Source organism: Ammospiza caudacuta, chromosome 9, assembly GCF_027887145.1.
Source record: "Ammospiza caudacuta isolate bAmmCau1 chromosome 9, bAmmCau1.pri, whole genome shotgun sequence".
In the NCBI taxonomy this organism is placed as follows: Eukaryota; Metazoa; Chordata; class Aves; order Passeriformes; family Passerellidae; genus Ammospiza; species Ammospiza caudacuta.
Window position 1 is genome coordinate 9089190 of NC_080601.1, and position 12190 is coordinate 9101379.

The 12190-nt window shown below is 47.2% G+C and overlaps 1 protein-coding gene across 2 annotated transcripts in view; it reads right to left on the bottom strand.

Annotated features, from left to right (window-relative positions):
* IPMK (inositol polyphosphate multikinase) overlaps nucleotides 1-12190 on the bottom strand; it is a 36829-nt gene that overhangs the window by 23121 nt on the left and 1518 nt on the right. The window contains exons 1-2 of one of the 2 annotated variants that reach the window (XM_058810905.1): nucleotides 10097-10322; nucleotides 5938-6023 (exon numbers count right to left, since the gene is read on the bottom strand). In XM_058810905.1, the coding sequence (XP_058666888.1) occupies nucleotides 5938-6023; nucleotides 10097-10322 (312 nt within the window). Of the gene's footprint in view, nucleotides 1-5937; nucleotides 6024-10096; nucleotides 10323-12190 lie in introns of those variants that run through there. The other variant, XM_058810906.1, reaches the window with a different exon arrangement.

Below are 12190 nucleotides of genomic sequence, written 5' to 3' on the forward strand. Positions count from 1 at the left end.
GTGAGTTATGAGAGAAAGCAAAACAAACACAGGTCATTACCCTATGGAAACTGCATTTCAATGCATCCAAAGGAAACTTCAGAATAACTGTGCAGCAACCACAAAACCATTCCTTCCTAGCTTTCAAGTGCCTAACTCTCACCTAACCATTGTAAATCTCTTTCACATGTTGGAGCTATTTGTGTCTCCTATATCCTGGCTTTGTTTGTAGGACACATAACAAGAGCGAAAAACATTTTCTGCTATCTCCACTGGTAATAACTTCCTTGCATTCAATGTCAGCAGGACTCAAACCCTGAACTGCTAGAGCAGTTAACAGAGCCATCACTAACTGGGCAGGGTGGAAGATTTGTTAACCACAAGAGCCAAGTGATTAGCTGAATTATCTTTTCACAATGCTGTGCAGTTAATCATCTCCCTTGGTTCACAAGCATTGGCCAGAGGTAGGAGTTACCAGAGCTGAGCTGGGAGAACCCTGTCCACCTTTTCAATCCAACTTCCCAAAATCACCCTTGCACCTGGGACAGAACTCTCTGAGAATTTGGGTACAGCTTGCATTACAACAGCCTTGGAAACCTTATACCATTGCAGCAATGAAATTTGGAGCTATGACATGGCAACACTACTAGAACCAGCTGTGACAATTCTGAGGTACAGCCAACAGGGAAAAAGAAAAAGAAAAACGTACCCACTGGAAGTTGCCCAAGCTGCAGGAGCTTTCCCAGGACAGTTTTCAGCAGGTAGCAGGAGGAGGGAAAGTGTACTACACATCCCCCAAGTGTCACACAGTCACCACAGGCAAACTGAAGGGCAATACTAATAAAACTTTACAGGAACATTTATTGATCTGTTAAGCATAAAATCCCAGTTTATTAGCTGTTCCACTAACAAAGTTTAAACTTCAGTAGGCCATGCTCAGAAAAGTGACACACAGTAACAGGTTTACAGCAGCACTGAGTGAAAGCCAAGATCAGAAGTCAGAGTAGCCATTTCCAAACAGGTCACAACCTTCTCTTGCTCCACTGAACATTAACAAACACTCCATCTCTTCATGCTTAACACACAGCTTGTAAGAAACCACAGTCACAAAGACAACAACTCTAAATTCTCTCTTCCTCGGTTTTCATAGAATAACAGAATGCTTTGGGTTGGAAAGGACCTCTTGTTCCATCCCCCTGCCATGGGCAGGAACACCTTCCACTGTCCCAGGGTGCTCCAAGCCCTGTCCAACACGGCCTTGGGCACTGCCAGGGATCCAGGGGCAGCCCCAGCTGCTCTGGACACCCTGTGCCAGGGCCTGCCCACCCTGCCAGGGAACAATTCCTAATGCCCAATATCCCATCCAGCCCTGCCCTCTGGCACTGGGAAGCCATTCCCCCTCGTCCTGTTCCTCAAGGTCCTTGTCCAGATTCCCTCTCCAGGCTCTATTGGTCGAAGTGGAAGAGGCTCTAAGCTCTCCCCAGAGCCTTTTCTTCTCCAGGCTGAACAACCCCAATTCCCCCAGCCTTTCCTCACAGCAGAGGTGTTCCAGCCCTCCCATCACCTTGGAGGCCTCCTCTGGACTCACTCAAAGAGCTCCATGTCCCTCCTGTGCTGGGGACCCCAGAGCTGGAGGCAGCTCTGCAGATGGGGTCTCACCCATCCCCAGCATCCCCTCCCTTTTAGTGCCCACAAAAGCAGCTGTCCTGTTTGAGGCTTGACATTCCAGCATCCTCCCTCTCCTACAGGACAACAGTTTGTGCAATGCTGCATTCCTGACATGACAAACTGAGGAAAGCCCCGTGCTGGAGAGCCCTGAAATGCAAAGGCAGAGCTGTACTAGCACAGTGCAATGGGGCACAGCCTGCTGGGGCTGGGACAGGAGCCCCACACCCAGCTGAGCACTGGGTTATCTCACACAGTAACTTTTTCAAAGCACACTATCCTCACATTTTTCAACTCACCTGGTGCAACAGATCACTGCAGGAGTGCTGATAGGTTTCCTCCTTCTGTCAACACCGCTGAACTAAATCAGAGCATTTCAGCAAGGATAAATGAGCCCTGGCATAAATCAGGCTGAAGCCAAATCCCAAAACACACTGAGGAGCAGGCCCCTGCTGTGCATTTCTCAGCATGCTTGCTTAGGCAGCCTACCATGAACTCACACTGCCTTTTACCAATTTAGTCTCTAACTGGAAAGGCTACATTTTCAAACGACACTATTTCCCTGCTCCCACATCCCTGTGTATTGCTGCCTCCCAAAACCCCTTTAAAAGAAGTCCTTTGGAGCACCTCCACCTACACAGAGCATTGCCATTACACAGAAACAACTGATCAGCAGTGCAGATAGCCCTTAAATAAACAGCACCCTTATGCCTCAATTAGTTTCATTCCCTTGTTGCTCATACCTATTGAAAACAAAGTATTTTGGAGCTATTCAAGGTTAAAAAAATGGTATTTTTCTCACACAGATAAGGGTACCAGAATACCAAGCAAAACACTCCATGGCTGTACAGGCAATGTTTGTAAGGAGTTTATGCCCTCAGGTACTGCAGGGATGTTAGCAGAAACAAAATTAAAAGGTTATTATTTTGATTACATAATTACTCAGATTTACAGAACTCAACAGCAAGTGGACATTACAGCTAGAAAGTCACACTCCAACGAGAAGTTAAGCAGTGCACAGTAAGCTATTAACAAACCAGTTAAGCTATTAACAAACAGCTCATTGTTTTACTATGTTTTATCATAGAAGGTATTCATGATAATCTTATCATGCTGGTTTTCCCCTCCCTAAACACAGGGCAAGCCCCTTCCCTAGCAAAAGAGAATGAGACAGTGCTCTAGTAGATAAAAGTTTAATTGGTGAAATCATCTCTTACAAAAAAAGACCTCTATTTTTTTTTTTTTTTGACTGCTAAAGGTAAACCACTGAATGAAGAAAACAGACAGGTAACCTGACAGCAGCCTGAGTAGGTATTACTTCAGCAATTTTCCAGATTTGACAGAGACCTGTGAAATTCTTCCAAACTTCAGCTGCCACCTGCTTCTGAGCAAGTTTTGGATCACTGACCAGTATTTTGCAGTACATGTCTTCCTCAAGTTTCCATTCCAAAACAGAATCCCAGTTTGTTTTGGCTCTACTGGTAAGTACTTAGCACCATGCTCAACAGAAAATAAGCCATCAATAACAAGGGAAGAAACATCTGATTCACTGACAGACTTCTACCTCTGTCATGTTCAATTATCAGGCTGCAAGCAAATCCAACAGTTTCAGAAAAGGAGAATTTTTTGGTCAAAACAGAAGGTAATATCCACCTGGTACCACAATAAATATATCAGAGTTCCAGTCAAACTTGTCCCTTAATGCCTCATTATCATCTATCACGACACATTCCCTGCAGCTGCCAAGTGCTAGGGCTCACTGAAATACCATTTCCTGCTCCTTGGAAGAACTTCTGCTTCAGATCTGCCATAGCTGCTCTGCAGCTGACTCATCAGCTGAAACTGAGACATGCTCCACTTCTTGCTACCATAAACCACAGAGCTTCCCAGTTACTTCCCATGAGGAGGTGTGCTGGTCCAGAAGGGAAGATTCCCTCCTTGTTTCTCACTAATTTTCATTCATGCTAGAATAAGGTGGGATGCAAAGGGAGCAATAACATACCCACAGACAAAACAGTTCTAAGCACATATTGAAAAAAAACAGGAGCAGAAATTAAAAAAAAAAAAGTCACAATTAATCCATATATGCTGTTGGACAAACATCTGCTTTGATCTTACCAACCAACCTGCTGTTTTGCCCTCACAAAGGGAGAGCTTGGGACTCATCAGGCTTATTTCACTTGTTTCATTTCTGCACTGTTTCTCACCATCTCCTGTACATGGCCACCTTTTAAACAACTCCTTGTCTCAAGAAGCAGTGAAATTATCCTTCCCTCCATCTCTGGAGGCTCATCAGCCTTCTCCAAGGTGATAATATCTCTGATTACAGCCCACAAGATGGGCTGAACTCAGCCACCAAAGCAGGGCAGTCTTGCTGTTGCTCCCTTTGCTTGTCAGCTTAGTCCCCTAAACTGCCAGAACACTACCAAAAAAAAGGAAGTTTTGCCATCTTTTAAATAGTGAACTTCATATATGAACTTTATATATGAACTTCAAATATGAACTTTCAAATTAGTTCATAAATGTCCAAAAAGCACCATCATGGTACAAGGTAAATGGCAGGAATGGGAAGAAAGGCATTTATTTCCCTTTTGGCAACAATGAGCTATTGGATCAGCTCAAGCTGCTCATAGAACTGTACCCTAGCCTGAACCTCCCAACCCAGAGCAATTATCATCCTATATGATAATATCTAGTGCTCAGATGTCTAAACCCACATCCCACAGCTCTTGCCTGAGAGTAAACATGATTGCAGGTAATCACTGAAGAGCAACAAATCCCCAAGACCTTTCTCCTGTAATTTCACCACCACAACACACATGGACGTGCTCTCCTTCCCTCCTCCCACTAAAAAGCCTCCTAATGCACACACAACTAAACATGTCTACATCTTTCCCTTTCTCTGTTATTTTATGGCTTATAACAACAACAACAAAAAAAAAAAAAACTGTGCTTGAAGCAGCCCAGCAAAGCCTTAGGAGACAGAACAGAAGCTTACTCTGCAAGTTACCAGCATTGATATCTAGTTCTCCACAGCCAATAACAAGCACACTAAAACAGACACCCCCTCTCCAAGACTCTCCCCAGGTGTTGCTCACAGCTTGTCACATCAGTCTAAGCTTAAAGAGGCAAAATTATCAAGTCTCTGATGTGAAGAGTTCATGTGCAAGCAATGCCTGAACTTACCCCCCTCACCTGCAGGCTCTAGGCAGGGACAGCATGCTACTGCCTTTGCCTGAGGATTTCACAGCACAGAAGGTAGCCTGGTGCCTAAAGGAGTTTGTTCAAGCTTCCTCCTTCTACTCAGGTTACCAGTCAGGCTGGATGGCATATTTCTTAACCTCATCTCAATTAGAGTCACAGAGAAACTCAGAAAAATATTTACGTTTAACTGGCTCCTAGTAACTCAAGACTGCTGTCCTGTCCCATCATGAGAATTATCAAATGTTGCCAGTATGCAAACACACTGTTCACTTAAAGCACTTTGCTTTGTTTAGTGAGACATTTTCATGAAATCTGCAAGGTCTTTTGGTAACTTAAATAAATACCCTTTTAGGGAAAAAGAAACCTACCAACCAAATCCAAACCAAACACCACAACCAGCAGAGGGTCTCAAGACTCCTCTTGCACCAAGCATGAAGATTGTAATAGCTTTTTGTACCTAATAAGCCATGGAGAGGCATGGCATATCAACCTGACACACAAAAACCACACGACAGACTGCCACAGGCAGGTAGCACAGAGCAGGCTCTACAAACTGGTCACAGGAAAGCAACAGCTTTCCTGGTGTGCACTTGTTAAAGTTACCGATAAAGCAAACTGAAGATATGCAACAGGGAAAATACAACTGAAGTTAAAACAACTTGAGAGGTTTGATATTTATTGACTTTTTAAAGGAGCTGAGTTTTAATACAGTGAACAGAGCAATACTTCTAGCAGTAAACCAGGTTAGGAAGAAGCATACAACATGCTAAATTTAGATGTAAGCACTTTTGAGAGACTTAGCTATATGAGAAAGTTGGGATCAAACATACAACCCTTTAAACATAGACAGGAGATAAGGCTTTTCAATAAAATCTTAGATGCTGTCAAAGTCTGCTGTCCTATGAACAACCAAACAAGCTTAAATCCTGTGAGTGCAGTAGGTCTGGCATGCAAGGAGCAGAGAGTTCTAGAGAGCACACAGCATGGCAGGGGATTTAGGCTGCACTTTCCCAACTGCAATGATAAGGATTTCCTTCTGCAGGAAGCACAGCCCCCATTTCAGCCTCCCCCACACTGAGGGACCCTCACCTTGTTGTAGAACTCCTGCTCCCTGGGCCCACGGGGTGGTGGCTGCAGCTGCTTCAGGACAGTTCCATCTGGATGCTGCAGTATGCCTACAAGAGAAGCATTTCCTTCAGGGCTTAGTTTTAACAGGTACAGCTTTCTTTTTGCCTTTTTTTTCCCCCCAGAAATAGTGATTTCACCATCAAGGACAGCCTATTGAAAAGCTGCACTGTTTCCACTGCACACATAGTAGAGACAAAATTATCAGAATTATCAGCTCCAACACATAACCCTTAGCAGAGGTTTGCTTGCATTCCTCTTATTTCTACTCACTGAATAATTTCCTGGGTGTAGTTCTGCCCAAGGCCAACACAGTACTGGGATTTGACATTAAAATTTCCACCCCCAAAAACCCCATCATTAACTAAAAGAGATTACACAGACACTCCCTTTTTAAATAATTCATAAATTGTTTTCCAACAATGCCAAGACTTTAAAGGAGTAGCACATTTAATGCATTTCCCACTACTAGAGCAGAAATAAATGTCCTGTGGATGTACAGCTACACTAGTGGCACAGACAGAGTATGTCTTTACTACAAGAAGTAGCATCCCTGCAGCACTCCAAGCTATCAGATGTATTTGTATGACTCCTAATTACAGTACAGAATTTCATTTCAGCCAGGCAACACCTCCATCAAGCCTACACAAAAAACCCTCCAAAATGCCCTCATGAAACAGCCTTATGACTCTCCAGTCACCAGTATTTCTGAAGAAATGCAGCTGAGTATCTGAGGATGCTCAAGACATGGATGTAGGCAAGAATGGAGAGAAGTAACTGCATCCCTCTGAAATGTGGGCTGTGTTGCACCATTAGGTTCAACACAAAACTAAAAATCCACTGCTGGAAATGAATTTTTCTCCTAGGATATTAATTTCTAGCATTTCAGACAGTAATTTATTTTGCTTAGAAGAATAGAAAAAATGTCAACTGTATCCACAACAGGTTCTATTTTCAACTGAGAAAATGTGAGAAAACAGAAGAATGAGCCTGGAGCTTTGCATCCCAAAGAGAGTTTGCAGTTATAACAGCAATTGTGTTTTTCACTCCTCAAAAACCATTATCTATGAATGGCTCTGCTGTGCAGTCCTGGAAACTAAACAAAGTTTTTAGAGACCAAGATGTTTACTTTAAAACTACCACCAGACTTAGAATAGTTGTTTCATTAGTTTGCTATGCCAAAGATTTGCTTTTAAAATTTGCATTATACAGCTCTCAAATCATGTTTCTTGCCTAAAGTTGGATTTTATACACTTTCCAAAACTAGAAAAATATTGCCACACTTGTGCAGGGTACCACAACACAAGGGGAGCTTGTGTTCTCCCTCCCTGTGCCCTTCTGCATGTGCTGGAAACCACTCTGCAAAGTGCACCCAGTACTTCAATGGCACATGTTCCACATGGGAATTGTTAACAATCACATTAAAATCAAATAGGTTAAACATTACAATGGGTTTTATAACACATGCTCCTCAAAAATCTGCATTTTGCCTTTGATAAGCAAACAATCTACAAGGCAGAAAGATCAGGCAAAGACTCCTGGAAGCAGAATCCATACACTATTGGGTTTACATATTATTTGAAGAGTTGAATATAAACTGACATCCAAAGTTCCCTCATTCTCTGCATTCTAGAACACTTACTGAATTATTCTGTCACTAAGACTGGGGCAGGCCTGAAAACCAGAACCATGTTTCAACATTCACCACAAAGAGGTAAAATCCATAACCTTCCTTCCCTCTGATCTACAAGAAGCACAGATCACCACCACCTGCAGATCATACCAGCAGATGGATGCTGGCCATGGGTTTGTTGTAGGCTTCCTGGGATTTTTTCAGCACAGACAGGCAATAAGACTGTTTTAACATATGAAAAAGCAAATTAACAGAACTCTGCTGAAAATAAAACCCTGAAATATCTCACAAACGTTTCTCCCTGGCTGGGGATGCAAAGCTTGCTGCCACTCTGAAATGAGCAGCAAGTCACTTTGAGGGACACCAACCCCTTTAGGTACAGAACCCCACCACCAGCATTTTGCAGGCACCACACTCAGGCAGGTGCAGGGGGCTCTACAGGTGCCATATCCCACCAGGTGCTGTCTCTCTCTGCCTGCCTAGGGAATTAAGCTACAACCCAAAGTCATTACTTTACTCACTACACATGATTTATCTGGGAAGCACTACTGCACACAGCATTCAACAAAAGGGCACTCACAATGCACAGCAGCCTAACGTCTACACATGCAGGCAGAGAGGCTCTGAGAGGCCTTTCTCTGCAAGGCAGTGACAGGGAACAAAGGGGGAAAGAAAGGTTATTCAGGAGAAATTTTACTGTGTACTTTTACTAAAAAAAGTAAAAGTTCAAAATACTTTGGATACCTTCAAATCCTCTGTCTGTTTGTATGTGGGAATAGAAGGGAAAATCAAGTTATAAAAATGAGAGCTGTGAGTACCAGAACAGCTTTGCTCTTCAATATAAAACAGTTTCCAAGATGAGAACATCAACCATGGAGGTGCCTCTGCAGAAAAGTCTTGGGCTTGCCCATGAGATGTAGTGGAGCAAGCTTTACCTAACCCACTGCAGTGGCACCCAAAACACAGATGATCACCTGTGCTGTCTGACCTCACTGCAGTAAGACTGATGAGCCAAAGGTGAAGCTCTCCCTGACTGAGGCTTTTTTTTGTCTGATCCCACCTCATGCTATGATGCATGAAGAGGGAACACACACACCTTCAAGGACCCAATGCACCTCTACCTACATTTTACTGCACTGGCTGCAATGGCGCAAGAATTACTTTTCTGTGGAGATTATCAGCAGCAAGACATGCCATGGAAACAGCCTGCAGATAAGACAAACTCACAGCACCCTTACTGCTATAATTCCAGTCACTGATGATCTAAAAGGTTGTGAAGTTCAGCCCTTGGCAGGGGCAGAGAATAATGTTTTTTGTTGAGATTATCTACAGCAAGGCACACCGTGGATGCAGGCCCTAGATAAGACAAACTCCCAGTGCCATTAGTGCTGTAATTGCATTCACTGATAGCTGACAGGGTTCTGTAGCTCAGCCCTGGCCTATTCAGCAGGGGCAGTTCCTACAGCCAGGGTCCAAAGGCAATATGCCAGCAGGTGCCCATTATAGCTCCTCTCAGAGAGCACAGTGCAAACTGAATGGATGCACACTTTCCATCTGGCCGAGAGGCAGGACTTACCCCAAATGCAATGTCCTGGAAAGGCGAGAAATGCCATTTGGCAACATTAACTTGGCCACTTGCTTTGGCACTGCCCACTGCCTATGCTAAGAGGCCCCTCCATCAGAAGGGCCAACACCTTACTCCTCACCATGGAGCTAAAACAGAAATTTAGAGCTGGGGGAGGCATACTTTATCCTCATGTCTTGGTATTATTAGATCACTTCCTAGCCATTGGCTCCAATTTATCGTCAAATAAACAAGCAAATAACTATAGCTTAGCAATAATTTGCTGAAGTTTCTGGTGGCCACAGGTTCAGGTGGTCCCGTTAGATAAGCCACGTTTCTGACATCTGTTCTGAGAAAAGCAGCATGCTGTCACTTCAATCCCCACTTTTAAAAAAGTGATAAAATGAAGCTGAACGGCACAAGTCCTTCGGTTTAAGGGTGCCCGATAACCACCACGACCTGACAGACTAACGTCATTTAGGAAAAGCACCAGGAGAATGAAATTCAGCAGGGGTTTCACCGCTCCGTCCGCGGCCCGTGTGTAGCGGGGAGCTCACCGGCCGCCCCTCCGGCCTTCCCGGGCCGGCTCCGGTTCCCCGGCGCTGCTCCAGGCCCAGCCCCGGCCTCCCGCGCTGCTGCGGCCCCTCGGGCGGGCAGGTGCGCCCCGAGCCCGGCGGCGGAGCTCGGCAAGGGCCGGTCCTGCGCTCGGCCCCCGGCGCCGCTCCCGCCGGCACCGACCCTTGCCCCGGCAGCCACAGAGCTGCCCCTGCGCCGCCGGGCTGTGAGGGAACGCGAAGCCAAACGCGCCGGTCGCAGCCGGTCTGGGAGAATTCAGCTAAACGGAGGGGAGGGTGGGGGTGGGAAGAGCTCCCTCGCGGGTGTCCCGCCAGGCCCGCCGCCCCCTCCCCGCGCCCGTCGCCGCTCACCGCCTTTATCCTTGCCGTACATGTGCCCGGCCACTTGGTGCGACAGCGGCACGCATCCGTTCAGTGCCCGCCGCCGGCCGCCCCCCGCCGCCGCGGGGCCCGGGGAGGCGCCGGGCACCGGCTGGGCCGCGGCCTCGGCCTCCTCCGACTCGCCGCGCCCGCCGCCCGCGCAGCACCCGCGCCCGCCCTCGGGGCGCCCCGCCGGCCGCGGGGGCTCCGTGGCCATGTCCCGGCGCTGGGGGGCTGCCGGCGGCGGGCGGGGGATGGCCGCGCTCTGCCGGCGGCGGCTGCGGCCGGGCCTCAGCGGGCCCTGCGAACCAGGACGCGGGCGGCGAGGGCCCGCGACTCCATCACCCCGCACCGCGCCGTCCGCCCACCCCGCGCTAGGGCTGGGGCAGCGGCGGCTACCGCCGCCGCCCCGCCCCGGGCGTGGCTCCGCCTCCGCCGCCCGGCCCGGCCCGGCCCGGCCCGCAGCGGGACCGCCGCTGTGCTGACGATGACGGTGGCCCTGGTGGCGCCGCGTGGGGCGCGGCCCCGGCAGGAGGCCCGGGCGGGCAGCGCCGGTTCAGCGGACGGTGGAGAAGGGAGCGGGGCCCGGCGCAACCGGCCGAGCGGCCCCGAGGCGCAGGGCGGCCGGGCAGCCCCAGCCGCGGGCACCCCGGCCCTGGCTCCCCGCGAGAGCCGGCAGAACCGAGCGCTGGCGGGCAGAGGGCGTTCCCTCCGCTGGTTCTCGGTAACCTGAAATACCCCCGACTCCTCTTCGTTTTTAAATAAATCTACCGTCACGCCGGGGTTTGTTCCATTTCTTCTGCAGCAGATCGGAGTGACTGCAGGGAGATCCAGGGGAGGGGTGCAGTGTAAACCTTGACAGCTGACAAGGAGCCCTTAAAGCAGCCTAAACCAGATCCTTTCCACACGCTCTATGTGCTGGTTGTGCATTATAGATGAGTGCACCTGGCCCAACACCAGATTAAACTGGATAACAGATTAATCTCTAAATTGAATTTTACCTCCCCATGATCAGAGGAAGGTGTGTATGCCCCTGCGTTCACTCTCAGGACCCCAAAGCTTGGCTAGGAGACTTCATTAACACTTCACTAGGGCTCATATTACCTCTATTTAGCAGCCTGTAATTACTGCCTTTTCTTTTTGCTGTTTCTATCCCTTATAAAATGAGCAGATTTCTGTGAATACTAATCTGTACTTTCGCTATCATATCTGCCAGTATCAGGTTCTGTTTAGCATTAACAGGACACAGAAACAGAAAAAAAGGCCAGAGACAGGTAAATTAATTTTAGCAGATATAGGTTGTTTTCCCAGGTTTTATAAAATGGCCTGATGCATATTCCAGAATTGGCATTAACATCAGAGAAACCTCGATATGACGAGCTTGGCTATTTCCCACCTCTTCCTCATCCCATAGCTGGGAGATGTGGAGATGTGGCAGGGGCTTGGGAGAAGTGGCAATTTAAGGAATATACTGGGGACGTCAAAGTATCAAAAGAGCAGGAAGGTCACAGGGAAAATTAAAATTTGCAGAGTGAGAGAAAAGAGCAAAACATAAATCTGTTGAAACTGAGTTTCTTAGTTCATTGTTCATGGAAGAGTTTGTTTTACACACTTAATTGGCTAAGGTGGTGCAGAGAGGGGTTACAACTCAGGAAGATCCTTCCGGAAGTAACAAGACTGGGCAGAAAACATTTCTTCCTCCTGAATATCCCCTTCTCATCAGTCATTACTGTACAGCCCTAAAGATCAAGAGCCAGATGGGTGCAAAAGTCAGCTCCTATCTTCAGATACCCAATGATGAATTTTCTCAGGGAGGTGCTGGCACAGGAAATACCACAGATTGGCCAACCCTTGCACAAGAACTAGTGAGGTGTACAGTGAAAAAATGCACAAGTGTGTCTGTCTGGCAGAGAGAAGGCTCCCAGTCTTGACAACAGTAGCTGCAACAAAGTTTGGATGCTAACCTGAGCCTTGCAGAAAGGTATTTCCCTCTGCAAAGATGTGAGGCACTTCAGCTAATCTGGATCTAAACACTGAGAGAAAAACAGAGATGGCATTTCAAAGCTGTCTAAGTGCCCATCTAAC